Source organism: Papaver somniferum, chromosome 2, assembly GCF_003573695.1.
Source record: "Papaver somniferum cultivar HN1 chromosome 2, ASM357369v1, whole genome shotgun sequence".
Taxonomy (NCBI): domain Eukaryota; kingdom Viridiplantae; phylum Streptophyta; class Magnoliopsida; order Ranunculales; family Papaveraceae; genus Papaver; species Papaver somniferum.
This window is the reverse complement of record NC_039359.1, coordinates 24,050,402-24,066,534: the sequence shown is the minus strand read 5'-3', so window position 1 is coordinate 24,066,534 and position 16,133 is coordinate 24,050,402. Positions and strand designations below refer to the sequence as shown.

Genomic DNA, 16,133 nt, shown 5'->3' with positions numbered 1-16,133 from the left:
TATCAAGATATAAAAAACCTAGTTCCCAAATTTAGATTATCTTCGTGTATATCAACCGATCTGCAAATGGGTGGCTCATAGGTTAGCTAACTGGGCAAAGGTTAATGTTACACACATGGTATGGTCAGTTCCACCGGTCTGGCTTGTGCCTATTTTATGTAGTGACCACAGACATATAAGTGGCAGTCTATAAGTTTTTGAGTTTGTTATTTGCTTATAAAAAATAAAAAAAATTCTAAGGATTAAACAATTAAAATACCATGTTCAGTGGTTTGTGTAGTGCATAGTTTACATCCTGTTGCATATAGGGGCATTTCCAATTACTAAATTTTTTTAAAATATTAAGACTATCTATAATCAAGTTTTTGCATGGTTTATATGGACTGATACCAGTCCTATTAGGGGCTGATATCATTTCATATAGGACAAAAAGATCCTATACGATCCTGACCGTTAGATCGGCTAATTGGTATAGCCCTTAGTAGGACCTGTATCAGCCCATATAAATATTGAGTTTTTGGATGTCCATAGGGAACCACATTACCATGGGATTTTGCCCTAACAAAGCCATTTTGTTCCACTCGATATCTGGTGGTGCAGATTCACCCACTCCGGAAGTAAGGTGAACACGCTAATAGTGCGGGTTGCAACAAATAATGGCATTTTCGTATTTCTAATAAACCGAGTGCCCTAAATCAAGTTCTTTGAGACAATATGGTAACTTCTTCGATCTTTATATTTTAGGGTTTGCCTAGGGTTTTTCTTATTCTTAAGAAAGAGGCGTGAAATCTGATATCACTCTTTGAAACCTCTATTCTCACCAGCACCACCTCATCTTCAAGCAACAACAACAACCATGGCGGTCGGGTAAGTGACAAATCTTCAGTTCTTCTCTCGATCTATTCATCAGAGTTTCTCTATTAACTGCTACTAATCGATTCTTTGTCTATGTATTTAACAGTAAGAACAAGAGAATCTCCAAAGGGAAGAAGGGAGGAAAGAAGAAGACGTAAGTGCATCTTGAGAAAACCTAAGAAACTTTGCGAATCTGTGTTTGGATTTTGCTATTAACTTTGTATTGATGTTGTTTTTTGAACGCAGTGTTGATCCTTTTGCCAAGAAGGATTGGTATGATATCAAGGCTCCATCTATGTTCACTGTGAGAAATGCTGGAAAGACTCTGGTTTCTAAGACTCAAGGAACCAAGGTTTGTTGTTTATTTCTTCTGGGTTTGATTTGTTATCGTTTGCGGCTGTTAGATTAAAATCAAGGGTTGTAGACAGTTTACTTAATGCAGTTGGTAGATCACTGATCTTGTTTAGGCATGAACCTAAATTGTTTATAAAGCTAATATTTTCAATATTCTTTGTGGTGTTTTTACCATTTAATTTTTTTTTTTTTTTTTTTATTTTAGGGCTGAGGATTATTTTGTGGATTGGTTTTGTAGGAGAAATTTAATTGCTGGCAATTGTAAACAGTTTACTTGGCTGAGTACTATTATTATTTAGGATTATTTAGGAATCAGCATTGATATATCATAAGAGAGTGTTTCTCAAGCTCCCACTTGATGTTTCTATATTTTCTAGTATGGGTTTTGCTTTCTTAGTTTTTATGATAGGGAGGGTTAAAAATGTATGTGAGTACTATTATTATTTAGGAATCAGCATTGATATACCATACGAGAGTGTTTCTCAAGCTGCCACTTGATGTTTCTATATTTTCGTATGGGTTTTGCTTTCATAGTTTTGATGATAAGGAGGGTTAAAAATGTATGTGAATACTATTATTATTTAGGAATCAGCATTGATATATCGATATATCATACGAGAGTGTTTCTCAAGCTGCCACTTGATGTTTCTATATTTTCTAGTATGGGTTTTGCTTTCTTAGTTTTTATGATAGGGAGGGTTAAAAATGTATGTTTTTCTCTGTTTTCCTGATTTGAGTTTTTTGTAGAAATGCAATGTGATTATTTAAATGATTGTTTTTTCAGTAATATATGATGTTGGAGAATCTGTAACTTGATCAGTAATATATGTTGTTGGAGAATCTGTAACTTGATTAGTAAGCGCTCCTATTTAACTGTGGAGAATCGATCTTCTTTGGTTATTACAAGTCATTATTACAAGTCAACATATTCTGTAGACATTCATTGTTTAAGTGTATTTTTTTCTTGAAAAATTTCTAACAAGTCTCGAGATCCATCTTCGTTTAACTGAGCCATTAGACACATGGGTTGTTCTCCTTATTCAATGCAATGTTTAGGATGTCTAAATCAGGGCCCTAATTAATTTCAGCATGTTTGTGTCAAAGTATAATATCTTTTTATGTATATCTTTGCTTATGCATTTTATTTTTGCAGATTGCTTCTGAAGGGCTCAAGCACAGAGTGTTTGAGGTGTGTCTTGCTGATCTACAGAACGATGAGGATCAGTCCTACAGAAAGATGCGATTGAGAGTGGAGGATGTCCAAGGAAAGAATGTTTTGACCAACTTTTGGGTAACCATTATAAACTTATATTACATAAAAAATTCAAGTTAGAAGAACAACGATAGAGTAAACTCATATCAATAAAGTTTAAATTAGAAGAAAGAAAGAAAGTAACGTGAAGAATTGCAATTCTTGCTTGTTTTCAGGGAATGGATTTCACCACAGACAAATTAAGGTCTCTTGTCCGTAAGTGGCAGACATTGATTGAGGCTCATGTTGATGTGAAGACAACAGACAACTTCACTCTGAGGATGTTCTGTATTGGCTTCACTCAGAGGCGTAAAAATCAAGTCAAGAGGACCACATATGCACAATCAAGCCAAATCCGCCAGGTAAGGGTTTTGGCTTCAATTCACCCTCTTCCCTGAACTCATCAGCCCTTGCTTGTTCTTCTTTCGGTGCATCCATAATATTTCTGAGGAAATATCACATGTACTAAAAATGTTAATCGACACATATTTCCGCGCATAATTTAATTAACAGAAAAGTGTTTTCTTTGCACTGTCTCTATGGAACAATTTTGACATACTTCAGTTCCTCATTTTGTATCATCACCAACATGATATGTGTCCTTGGACAGTAGAAACTACAAAATTGTTTTAGTTGTCATGTTAACAGAGTTCTATTCTATTCAAGTCTTTTTGAAGTAAATATTTAGCACTTGTTGTAGTATAACATATGGACTTGCGTAATGTGCCAGTCCTTGTGCATGCAGTTTGTTTTACCCTCTGGACTCTTATTGACTATTTTTTGTATCCACCAGATTCGACGTAAGATGGTAGAGATCATGGTTAACCAAGCATCGTCTTGTGATTTGAAAGAGTTGGTTGCCAAACTCATCCCTGAGTTGATTGGAAAAGAGATTGAGAAGGCAACTTCGGGCATCTACCCCCTGCAAAATGTTTTCATTCGTAAAGTGAAGATCTTGAAGGCTCCCAAGTTTGATCTTGGAAAGCTAATGGAGGTATGTATTTCTCAATTCACATTTATATGCTAGTATACTGGTCTTGTTCGTAATGTAGTTCTAGTTTACATGTGTTTTGCTAACATTTTTTTGGTCTTTGCTTTTGAAGGTTCATGGCGATTATGCAGAAGATGTTGGTGTGAAGGTTGACAGACCCGCTGAGGAAACACCAGCAGAAGTTGAGACTGAAGTTGTTGGAGCTTAGAGCTCTGTTTCTGACATGGCGATTATGCAGAATGTGGGTGTGAAGGCCTGCTGGGAAACACCGCTGACAAGGCCTGCTGGGATCTTAGGGTTTCGCTCTGTTTAGTTTTATCTTCTCCACCTTTTTCTGCTTAAATTTTTTTGTTTGCTTAAGTGCCTATGTAAGTGTTTTTGTCCTTCACTTTGAGAAACTTAATCTAGATAATGTAGTTTGGGGCAGCTATTTGGTTTAATATCTATATAGAGACTAATTATTTTGAAATTGAAAAACAGAACATGAACCATTACATGTTTGATTTGCCCTACTATTGAGTTGCTCACATCAATAGAGAGCTTTTTGAAAACCCTTATGCTCATATCTATGGTAGAAACGATGGCAATGATATTATAGCTTCTGCAAAGGTGGAGCTGTGTGTCTTCTTTGCTTGTCGCATTGACGCCCGATGAATACATAAGTTAGCAGTTCCATGGAGGAAAAGATTCATTGAAAAAGAGGTACGTAAAGAGGGTACCTCAACCCAATAAATACAACCGATACAAAAAAAAGAGATTGAGTCCGGAATCTATCACCCAAAAAAGAGAGCAAAGATCCAAGATACTGATGAGAAATACATTTACAATCAAAATCTGAAAAGGATCTATCATACTCCTATGCACAAGCATCCTTTAACTGACCACTTAGTTGGCTCCTGCAACGGTTTGGTTTGTGCACTTGAACACCACCATACAGTTATGGATCCCATATATATTTGTAATCCTCTTAGCAAGGAATATGTTCATCTTCCTGAACTAATTATAAAGGAAGAATCTATTGACATGGATTGTCGTACGGTATGTGGATTTGGGTATGTTAGGTCAACCAATGAGTACAAGGCTGTTAGAATCTATTACCTCGACCATTATATGGAAGGAAACGTTGAAGTATAAACACTTGGGAGTGGTAGTGGGTGGAGAGAGACAAGTAAAGTTCCCTATAATCTGTTGGGGATGTCAAGCGCCGGTAAGGGTACCTATGCAAATGATGCTATTTTCTGGATTTCGTACCACAAGGTTTTTTCCTTTGACTTGGCTAATGAGGAGTTCCGTTTGCTATCTGCCCATTCTTGTATGCAAAACCGTAAGCCTGGAGATGGATATGGACTTGTAGCACTGGGAAGGCATTTGTGTCTTTACGTGGATTTAGGAAGCCGTATGGAAATCTGGTCCTTGATGAAAAGTAGAGACTCGAAGGAGACCTGGTGTATGGAGTTTGACATAGATTACAAAGCCGCAGTAGGTTGTCGTGAATATAGTTTTCGTCCGATTTTACTAACAAAGAATGCAAATCATATTTTTGTATGCTAGATCTGTGTTATATTGTTATGACACGAAAAAAAGAATTTTGAAGAAGATTTGGCATCAACCGATCATTTCGTGGTTGTCGAACCAATTGCTCACGTAAATACCTTTGCATCATTGGAAGCTATGGGAGAAGAGTCAAAGAGATACACGGTTGGAACCCCATTGGATGATGTTATTGATGAGTTAGACCGAGTTTCACTTGGTGAGAAAATTGATAGGACGCGTTTCAGATTCAGGTGATCAATTATTTGGTGGTCTGGTTTTGGGTGTTCTCCCTTCACTTAATTACATTAAAATGGTGTATTTTAGAATCACTTCTTTTTTTTGACTTCAAACGGTGAAACCAACTAAAGAGATTTCTCCATTGAAATATTATCGTCTTAAGTCTTAACTTCATTAATGATACTCTGGTTTTCTCCATGAATGTTTATGGTATTTTAGCCTAACCCTTTTATTTCTTTCTGATAAAGGCCAGCTAAAAAGTGAAATGACACAGAAATGAATACAGTATAATGCAAGACATTCCCCATTTACATTCCCAGACATTTTCTCATCTCTAATTCTGTAAAGACAAAATAGCATCTTAAAATATGATGGAATTTTACAGGCAAACCAAAGCGCTCCTCGATAGCAGGACTTGGACTTTCATTTCTAGTTTTCTCCCAGAATCACCAAACTCACCTACCCTTGACACTTCAAAGATATTGCAGACCCAATCGCACACTGTCGAGATGCTGCATTTGCAAACAGGATGTCACACTTAGGTTTTGCAATTTCAATCATCTAATCTGGAATTGTCTGGGTAATATCTTTGGGTTTCTTAATCCAGTCCTTTGATAATGTTCTGAAGTTTGCCGGTCAAAGAAGTCCAGCTGTGAAGGAGGTTGCAGCTTGTGCTACAATGAGACAACTCTGGTCTCAAAGGAATAGAGTCGGTCCTTTTTAATAATGGTAAGCCGTGTGAGGTTGGTTTGAAGAAAAGAATTCTTCACCTGGTGTATGAGGGGGGTTATAGAATGAAATGGACAAGGTAGAATCAGAATTATGATTTACAAGTCTTAAATTTCTTCAAGCTTGGCATCAAAAACATGAAGTTTACTTCTTTTAAAGAATGTCATCGGTTTGCTCCTACTCCTAGTCAATGTTATGTGCATTTCTGTTGTAATGGTGCACCACTTGAAAATCCTGGTTGTGCAGGCTTTGGCATATCATTGCAAGAGTTCAAAATTCATTGGTATGCTCCTAGTCAGGGTTATGTGCTTTTTTGTTGTGACATGCACCGTTTGAAAATCCTGGTTATGCAGGCTTTGGTATTACAAGAGGTCAAAATTGTCAGGTGTTAAGGCACAATTTCTGGCGGCACTGGTGTTGCCACGAATTATATTGCTGAAGTGATGATTGTGGTCTGTGTAATTAAGTGGGTTGTGACGTTGCAGTCAAATCATAATCAGTTCAGACTCAATCGTTTTACACCTTCAATTATCTTCAGTTCATAGGAAGGTTTGAAATATCCTTTTATAATCATATCCTGGATCATACTGTTAATGTCATTGGGTACCTGCCATCTTTTAACCATCAATACCCATATCCAATGTCCTATTGGTTTGCCTACTTTGATGTTGAATGCTAAAGATGATGCTCTGCAGTCCGTAAGGGATGGGGTTCATTTATCAAATTCATTTGAACTCTTATTTTACTGGGATTGGCAATAGGTGTTTCTTGTAAGCTCTTTATTTCTTTTTGCAAGTGCTATCTATATAAAGCACTCTATTTAGGCCTGTTTAGCTTTCTAGTATGTTTATAAGCATTATTAGCAGTTGTAACCTATGTCTTCTACGGGATTCACTACCTAATGGATCAAGACGAAAGAAAAGGAGATAGACAGTTATCGTACGGGCAATACACCTCAACATATAGACACGATTGCCTAACTAACACCATCAATCAAGCGCATCGAGCACCCCTACCATCAACTCAGCTCTTATGGACTTTGTTGTGTCCATCAAAAGTATTGCTTTTCTTGTGGAAAGCATTGAATGAAGGCATTCCGACCTTCGATTCCAACATCTCCCCCGGATGCGACTCTGAATCGAAGACCGTTGTTCACGCTCTGCTCCATCGTTCTGCATTATTAGATTCTTGGAATATCATTCCAAATGTAATTGATGAACCTATGAATATTACATATCCTCATGTATTAGCCCTTTAAGTTGTTTAATAAAGTGCATGCTTCAAAACAAAAAAAAAAACAAAATCAGTATATCCCCGCAGCTTGTTATCTGACATTCAGTATACTCATTTTTTTAGAGAATTAAACTTCTCTATTGACTTTCTGGCTAATATTTTAATTGGTTCCAGATCGGATGCTGGGAGAGAGTACAACATGCCGGAAGATCTCATATTTTAATTAGAGTTAAATGCCTGATGTTGCTTATTACAGGTGTTGTAACTAAATTTTTGCTAGTGTATCAATTAATGGATACGTTTTTTCCGAACTATTTTATGCCACCTAAAGGTAAAGTACTTGTAGACTACAAGTTGTAGTCTTGTTCTGATTTTCTCAATAGCCGCCTCAGCCAACACAAATTTGCCCTCAGCACATTCGGATATGTTGCGGTTTGGGAGAGACGGATATCGGGTACAGTTTCTGAACCCGACCCTACAGGAACCGACTCAAGGATTTAACTCTGTGTACAATACATAAGAATTTCCTGTAAACAGACATTTCGTTCCTACTAGAAACCTAGATATATTTCTTCTCCTTCTTTACAAATTTCAAATTGAATCAACTGGAAGAAGGTATGGCGGTCTAAATTCTTTATTGGTTAAACTCTTACTTTCTTCCAAATCTGCTCTGTTTCCCCTTTGTTATGCATCCTTGCAAAAATAATACCACGAATGACTATCGTATATGGAGATTATCATGTGTATATATTTAGTTATTTATAGATATTATCAGATTTTTATTTTGATGAATGAACTCATGTACAGATATTGTGTCTAGATGATAGTTTATATGAAGGAATGTAAAATAGTTGGACATTTATGCACAATGCTCAAACACTGTTTGATAAAAGGCCTTGAAGAACTTCTTGTTATGTGTGAATCCTTAGAAGTTTACGGAAGTTTTAATTTATTGCTAGTCCTCTTCTCACTGCTTGTCAGTTGTCTATTTTTCATTCCTTTGTGACTATAATTGAGTCGATTGATATTCGCATTTGAGGATCAACTTTGCCAAATTGCTGTGAATGTCTTCAAATTGGGTTCATCCTGTAGTTTCGAATAGACTAAATTCCATGGTAAATGTGTTCTTCCTATGTATTTCGAAATTCTTCTTATCAAACTACTATAACGCATATGAATTGTTATATATATTATTTATATGAAACTATTCATAGTATCTTAGCTTGTTATACAATCGACTATTTATTCATGGAACATGTTCATTGATGTCCCAGTGCTCATTGTTAGGTTTGTTTCTTCGTCGGCCCTATACTGTGGCAACGGTCATCCAATAAGTCCCCCGCAGCATATCAGAGTAAAGCAAAAAGATGGCGTACTTTTCTTCTTCCGGGTGTTTAGCCAGGAAAATCCTAGCAGTGAGACCTGCCCTTGCTCATCCTCTCGCATCTCTCTTATATCCGTCTTACTCTGCAAATGTCCATGAACCTTCTGCAACTCTACAAAACATTTGCTGGACTTCAACAATCTCTTCTAGGGTTTTCTGTTCTCGTCGATTGAATCTTGACGAAGCTCAAGGACCGGCTCCTATAGATTATGGGTCTGCAAAATCTTTCAGTTAGTTGTACTAGTTTAGTGATTCTTGTGCTTGTTAATTCAATGGGTCATAGATTTTGGACACCCTTGATTTTAATTTCATTTATGATTGATTTTAACAGGTCTCTTCTCGGAGAGGATGAATTCCATACTTTAGCTGATTCTACTATTCATGACCTTCAGGAGAAATTTGAGGTAATTGCACCATAAATTAAAACTCAATTGCTTTCCCCATCTCTTGATTTGCTGCATAAGAACCCATTTTCGGGAACTTTTCTTTTTTTGGTATTGAAATGGTTTTTTTCCACATAGGCTAGCTTGTAAACGCCACAAAATTGGCAAATAATGTCACTCATTTTAGAGTCTGGAATAAAAAGGCCACCTACTATTGTTAACAAAATAATGTCGCCTGTTTTCTTGATGACAGGAATATGGCGATTCTGTCGAACTTGATGGTTTTGACGTAGATTATGGGGTAAGAACATTGAGTATTTTAAAGATTTAATTGATACCTTTGAACTGTAGTATATCTTGTTTTGATGTGACGTTGGGTATCTACATGACAGAACCAAGTTTTAACCTTAAAGCTTGGTGGATTGGGCACGTACGTAATGAACAAACAAACACCAAATAGACAGATTTGGATGTCTTCTCCTCTGAGGTACTTGATTTGTCCAATCTTTTAGACTTGAAATGCTCTTTTGGAATAATCTGGAAAGATAGTCATGCTGATTCATTAGTTGAATTGTTTCTATCTAGAAGTTGCAGCAAATGTGATGATCTCGTTCAGTGCTTGTTTTCTTATGTTGTCTTGATTTTGCATGCTCTTTTTTAGCACATTAATGGTTCACATTTTAATCTTACCGTGAAACTCATTCATGCCAGCCTTCACATTGCTTGTAACTTTCCAGATTCCATTTTGAAAATCTATTGTTCTCAGGACTAGCCTGAGGCGGGAAATTATAGGACTAGAAGTTGTGCCCAACGCTGTGTAATCCATTTTGTTATTTTCTTTCCTTTCAGTGGCCCATCGAGGTTTGATTGGGACAAGAGTAGTGAAGCTTGGGTTTATAGGAGGACTAAAGCAAAATTGTTGCAGCTTTTGGAGAGTGAAGTGGAACAACTGTGTGGTAAACCCATTAGTCTTTCTTAAGGTTTTCTGCAAGTTTGGTCTAACATTATGGCGGTTTTTACTCTCGCATTATTATACTTTAGCAGTTTTTGTGCTTGGCACCTTGATATTATCAGCTTAGCTTCAAAAGTGTATATTTCATGTAAAAGCAACCCACCATGAAAAAGCAAGATGGTTGTAGTGAGTTCTTTAGAACTGTATTATCTTTTTCAATGGAAGCAGATTTCTTATAATAATATAAATGGAGGTGGAAAGTGTTTTCTAAAGGATAGCAACTCTTTTATCCCGGTCCTATTTGATGAAGATTAATTTAGTTCACAAGTTGCTCTGATCTTGACAAAACCATTCTGATCCTCTAGCAAATTCTCTAATCATTGTCCATGGATCCACAGAGATGATATAGACCAATAATACTTGAAGGAATTACCTATTTCTTACAAAATCATATAATTGTAAACTCATAATGCGGTCATTCTTGAACAATGTTGTCAGTTGTCACAAGGGATTGTTTCCAAACTATTTTGTTTCTGAAGAGGGGTCATCTAGAAGAAACCCTGAAGAGGGTTCGTTTTGTGAAATCATCCGTCAGACCATCACCTTCCAAGCTGCTGCTTGTTCACCCCCCCCCCCCCCCCCCCCCCCCCCCCCCCCCCCCCCAGTCTCTTTTGGTGCACTATTCACCTTAATTTGAACCTGCCAACTTATGGTATCTAATGCAATCTGGTTTTCTCAGTAACAAGGTTTCATCAGTTCCAGAGATGGTCTTCAAAGATACCATCCATCGTGGAAAAAAAAAAAAAGTCAGAACTGATGGTCTTCCAGGGAAACATAATTATTTTTTCTGGAATTCTAAAAGGATACCATGACATTACAATGTGCCAAATTCATTATTATTATACAAGTACCGGGATTACAAACTCAAATTACTCTTATAACAGCAACATTCCTTGGGACCCTAGCTACAGTCACAATGAACATGATGAGGAAAACTTTCATTGGTGATCATCAGTTTGATCATGGAACGTGAGAGAAGGGAAGGAAGGAATAGATTGTAGCACCAATTTCCGAGTACTCTTACCGTGAGGAGGCGAGACTCTCTTACCATTTGGTGAAGCAGTTTTCACACCACTGATAGGTGAGGAATTTCTGCCTTTCAAAAATTCAGGAGTTTCGTCTTCTGGAGCGGCAATCTGGAATTGCTTTTCCAACTTGAGTGGGGTGGGAAGAACCCCCGATATTTGTTGTATGTGGTTGCTTAGCAGCCTAGGAGATGATCCAACAGGGAATATAGACAGTCGTGGAGGTTTCCCAGAAGACGATGAAAACTCCAGCTGAACTGACATCCTGGAGTACAAATTAAGGGTGATTATTAATACCATAATGGGCAAATAAAAAAAGAAAGATTTTGTTTAGTGTCTGACTGACTGATAAAGAGAGGGATAGAGAAGAATGTCCAATCTAATCGACAACTATATACCTGCAAATCTGGAAGGGTGTGATGGGTGTAACATGGTCTGGATATTGTTCTTCTATATCATTGTGTACTTCACTGATCTGCAAACTTTTCCGCATGTTATTCTTTTCAGAGCTTTCAGATTCTTCCCCTTCTGGCTCAATTTCTTCTCCACTTGGAACATATCCTAAAAATAAGGAGTATGTAAGAAACATTGGAATTTTGACAAAATTCCGTTTTCCCTAAAAGGTTTTTTTTTTCTTTGCTAAGTTCGTTTTCCCTGAAAGGGCACAACAAAGACGAGATAAAACATGCTCACCATCTTTTGTGCCAAATGCATTCTTACAACCCTCACATCTGCAGTTAATGGAGCATCCAACACCACCCTTTTCAACAAAGCATATGAATTAGAATATGTTATAAACAAAATTTAGAAATTAGTAGTGAAAAAATCAAACTAATATTTGAGTATTGTCAAATGAGTTGGAAAAAACCTGGAAGCATTCACAATATTTCTTTAGGCAACTTGATTTCTTGCAGTTGCATCCTTTTTTATGGCGAGCTGAAGCGGGAGTTTTATAAGTTTCTTCCTACATGGACAAAAAAACAAACCACATAAAGTTAAACAGAATCCAAATGGATAAAACTTAAGAATACTTGTGGAACTGATTGCTTACCCCAATTTCTGCCACATGAGAAATAACTTTTGGAGCAAATGCAAGAGGGTTCCGAGACTCAATCTGCTTGCGAGTTGCTAGAACAGTATCTTCATGAATGGGCTTGTTAAAGCAGTCCAAACATGAACAAGGCTCAACACAATACACGCCAGCAGCAAAGCATTCACAGTAACTGCGTTAAATACCAGGAAGAAAATGAAACCTTCAAATTCCATGAACATATTATAACTCAGAAGTTACTCCAAAATGTTAACCAGGTAGGTATAGATTCTTAATCATTAGCAGGATGTAACCCTCAAGCAAAGTAAATTAAGCAAAAGTAACAAACAGCTTACAGCTTCAAGCACTTTGACTTTTTACAGTTACAGCGCTTGCAAGACTCATCTCCACCATTTTCGTACCTGCGTCTGCATTTTATAAAATCTGATTTTTTAAAACACATGCACCAAGACACAAACAACACAAGAAAGTGAAATATTGAATAGAAAGAAAGCTTGCCTCCTCTTCCTAGGGCTGCCACTCTCAAATTCTTCACTGACTCCAAAAACTGATGCCTGATAAGCATCTTGCATAACTTGATCTTCACTAACAGCTGGAACAATATCTCTTTCCAAAGAGCTCAGAGAGAAGGTTTTATTTAAAGGTTGTAGCTCAGATTCGACAGTGTGTAAAGAAGTAATATGACTTGACATGCTTATCAGTGACTTCCCAGAAGGCAAATTCTCCTGTTTAACCACCCTATTATCCTTCCCGCTAACTGCAAGAGCATTCAAGTGCAAACCAATTCCTGGAACCATGCATGGAGATGAATTATTTCCAGCCTTAAAAGGAACCAATTGCCTATCTTCTGAAGTAACTTTTCCATCAGAAGGCGAGCTTGAAGAACCACTCTTAGAATCATCCTCCAACCTCCTTTTCTGACCTCCCCCCATCTCAAACAGTAAGCAGCGCCTTCGTGTACCACGCTGCTGCTGGGATCAGTGTATATAAGAAATGTCAAACAACACAATGTACTATAACCGGAATTTGAAGTACTATCCTAACGCTTATGTGGAAATTGTATAAATGCAACATATTGACCACCCAAATCGAGTACATATGGAGTCATGGAAAAGGGCATAATAAATCACACAAATTGAGTTCAAAACACAGATGCTAATCACCTTGCAGTCCTTTTCGGCTTTATCGTCTACTTTTTCATTGTGAAACTTAACCTGTTTTTTAGTCCGAGAGGTACTTTGTAGTTTCTGGGGTGTACAATTTGTATTTTTTTGCACCGTACCTTCTTCAGTGCCCAAGTTAGCATTTTCAAGACAACCAGATTGAGGTTTTGGTAAACCCTCTTGTGGGAGGTCCGGGGCTTGAGAATTAAGAGAACTGATGTTTGGATTTAGTTGCTCCTTTGTAGCCTCTGCATCATTGGAAGGATCCAGTACTAACAGTCCAGCGGCATCAGAAATCATATTCTCCCAATCAGATCCTTCTTCTTCATCATTCTTTTGCTCAAGCTGAGATATCTCCTGCACTTCTACTCCATTTTTTGGACAAGAACATCTTTCAAGGGATGGTTGAACAAATTGACGTAGAGAGGATGACGTGCCAGTTATTTCCCTAACTGAATCTGTTCCATATCTATGCCGAGGAACTGGATTACTTTCAGGGCTTTCACAACCATAGTTCAATTTGCGTGGAAGCTCAATCGCGAGCTCTAAACTCTCATTAGGCAGGTGAACTTCTTTAGTACCGGACCTTGAATCAGGATTTTGTGGTGGATCAGCAGAGCAATTGAAGATTTCAGCAGTTTCTGCATCTGTGACACGTGTATTGCCATCATTTCCATTTTCAGAAGCCAATCCTGATTTTGCTGAGTCGGAGAAGAAATTCCTGTGTACAAAAAGCAACAACAAAACCTTAATTCACAGCATATGTTTCACTGTGTATATAACGAAAGAAGCCGCGCTTACCTTCTTAAAAATCTAGATTCTTTCTGGGAACTGACGTGTGGAGAAGTAAATACAGATGGAGGGGATGAAAAACTAAGCGAGTTAAACGTTTGAGAAATGTTTGCAGATCTAACTGATTTAATAGGAGAAAGACTGTTGAGATAGTTGAAGACCGGAGAGTCCTGCAAATGAATTAAAAATATCTTAGTAAAAGCTTCCAAATCACAAATAATCCCCTAATTATATGGAGCAGAGAAAAATACAACAGCAAAGCCATCTTGGGAATGTCATAAGGGCGTTTTAGATAGAATTTCAAAATTCAAACAACATTTCCTGACAACGCTAGTGACAATCTCAATGCTAAAAGAAGTACCAATTACAGCCTAATTACCACTAAATGAGAATTCTTTTAATTACTTATTTTTACTTTTGGGAATGCAGAATGTAGATACTAGATACCGTCAGCACAGTGATATGGAACTAGGACATCACAAAAATGATACTCAATTTTCTGAGGAGATATCAGACGTAGGGAACGCATATCACCACCAAGATACATGAGCATAATCATACGAAAGGATTATGTGAAATCAGCAAAATTCACCAAATCAATCACAAGGACCACCAAATCAATCACAACGCAACAAATCTCCTTCCAAAACCTATACTACAAAACCTACGGAACTTCTAGAATCAAGAATACTATTCAAACGGAAACTGAGCTCATACAAAAATTCCAAGTTAAGTAACTTATCACCAAAAACATATGAAATCTCATGAAACATCACAGATCTAAACAATGTGAAGTCCAATTGAGTAAATGAGTAACCAGAACACGAAAGACTAACTTAAGGACTGCTAGGAAAGGTATTGGAACCTAAAAGCCCCAGATTCATCACGAAATTACGCAAATCTGTCAAATGCACCTTCCAGAACAGGCACACATGTAGAAGAAGAATTTGAGGGACCAAATCCTAAATGCATTCTAGCCATAGAACCTCAAGTAGACTGAATTCATTCCTAGAATTCTCAAATTTCAAAGCAAAACAAGCAATAGATGAAGAAATTAACCCCAGAATGAAGGGGGAATACAACAGCCGACTCAAACATGCACAGAGTTCTATGAGAAATGGACTCCAAGCTCATAACCCTAGAAAGCAAAAACAAAAATTAAACCTTCCAGAAACAATTCAAAGACTAACTTACCTCAAAACAAGCATTTTTTTCCCCACAAAAGATCTAAACAAAATCTCACAAAAAAAAGCCCAACTTAATCTTCTTCAACATGCAACATCTGAGAGACATGTTAATCGGAAAACCCAAATAAAAATCAAATCAAACCCTTGTTAATCCCAAAATAAAAATGAACAAACTTTACACCAAATAAACCTAAAACCCTAACCAAAAAAATCTCCTATAAAAACCAAAACCCAGATTAATTTTTTTCCCAATATACAAGACCCATACTTCCATCTCTTAACCCTAGGACTAGACAAAAAGAAATTTGGAAGAGAGGGGGAGGGAGGTAAAAGATGACCTCAAATTTAGACTTAGGAGTGCAGATCCGGTTTCTCTCAGGCGTATCCATGACCAAATGATAACAATAAGGATAAGCTCAGCGCAGAGCTGCTCGGAGAGCTATCCAGCATATCTCTCACTTCATTCAACCAAGTCTTTTCCTACATTTCACTACTAACAGACAGTGGAGAGAGAGAAGAAGAAGATTATTCAAGAAGAGCCAAAGAGCGGGAAGAGGGAGTGAGTAGTGAATACAAGATTTTTCTCGTGTGTTATTTATGACCCACCACCACCACCACTCCTACCAACACTCCAATAACACCAACAATGACCACATTTCTTTATCTTTCTATTCTATTCTTCTGTCTCTCTGTCTCACAGAAAACAGTATTTCTCTCCTTCTTTCTATCTTAAAACCTTCACGCTTCACCATCGGTCCACCACCACCAGCTGTTCAGAACTAAATATTTCCCAGTAATTAAATATACCAAGAAAAACGTTTAAAAAACTTACCCCCCTTTTTACTCTTTATTGTGATAACCGCATACATCTAAACGATAAGGGGTACTTTTGGTGGGCCGAATCAAAATTGTCAAAATACTCCTAGTGGGTTCGTCCCCCTTATCACCAAAG

General features: G+C 37.4%; 3 protein-coding genes across 5 annotated transcripts; 2 read left to right on the top strand and 1 right to left on the bottom strand.

Annotated features, from left to right (window-relative positions):
* The first annotated feature begins 726 nt into the window (after window positions 1-726).
* LOC113347158 (40S ribosomal protein S3a-like) lies at window positions 727-3,961 on the top strand. Its single transcript, XM_026590758.1, has 7 exons — window positions 727-867; window positions 962-1,009; window positions 1,102-1,207; window positions 2,363-2,500; window positions 2,638-2,823; window positions 3,255-3,455; window positions 3,565-3,961. The coding sequence occupies exons 1-7, from the start codon at window positions 857-859 to the stop codon at window positions 3,658-3,660; spliced, it is 786 nt and encodes a 261-aa protein (XP_026446543.1). The 5' UTR covers window positions 727-856; the 3' UTR covers window positions 3,661-3,961.
* Window positions 3,962-7,709: 3,748 nt separating this feature from the next.
* On the top strand, window positions 7,710-10,170 carry LOC113353048 (frataxin, mitochondrial-like). Of its 2 annotated transcripts, none has more exons than XM_026596768.1 (6): window positions 7,710-7,799; window positions 8,472-8,781; window positions 8,900-8,972; window positions 9,205-9,252; window positions 9,344-9,438; window positions 9,801-10,170. In XM_026596768.1, the coding sequence occupies exons 2-6, from the start codon at window positions 8,552-8,554 to the stop codon at window positions 9,928-9,930; spliced, it is 576 nt and encodes a 191-aa protein (XP_026452553.1). In that variant the 5' UTR covers window positions 7,710-7,799; window positions 8,472-8,551; the 3' UTR covers window positions 9,931-10,170. The 2 variants fall into 2 exon arrangements, with proteins under 2 accessions (XP_026452553.1, XP_026452554.1); XM_026596769.1 differs by having other exon boundaries at window positions 7,723-7,799; window positions 8,459-8,781.
* Window positions 10,171-10,727: 557 nt separating this feature from the next.
* LOC113347157 (protein tesmin/TSO1-like CXC 3) lies at window positions 10,728-15,855 on the bottom strand. Of its 2 annotated transcripts, none has more exons than XM_026590756.1 (10): window positions 15,520-15,855; window positions 14,004-14,164; window positions 13,203-13,923; window positions 12,538-13,010; window positions 12,375-12,446; window positions 12,040-12,211; window positions 11,857-11,952; window positions 11,682-11,748; window positions 11,387-11,549; window positions 10,728-11,253 (listed from the first exon to the last, which is right to left on the bottom strand). In XM_026590756.1, the coding sequence occupies exons 1-10, from the start codon at window positions 15,568-15,570 to the stop codon at window positions 10,902-10,904; spliced, it is 2,328 nt and encodes a 775-aa protein (XP_026446541.1). In that variant the 5' UTR covers window positions 15,571-15,855; the 3' UTR covers window positions 10,728-10,901. The 2 variants fall into 2 exon arrangements, with proteins under 2 accessions (XP_026446541.1, XP_026446542.1); XM_026590757.1 differs by having other exon boundaries at window positions 12,538-13,007; window positions 15,520-15,853.
* Between the last annotated feature and the right edge of the window lie 278 nt (window positions 15,856-16,133).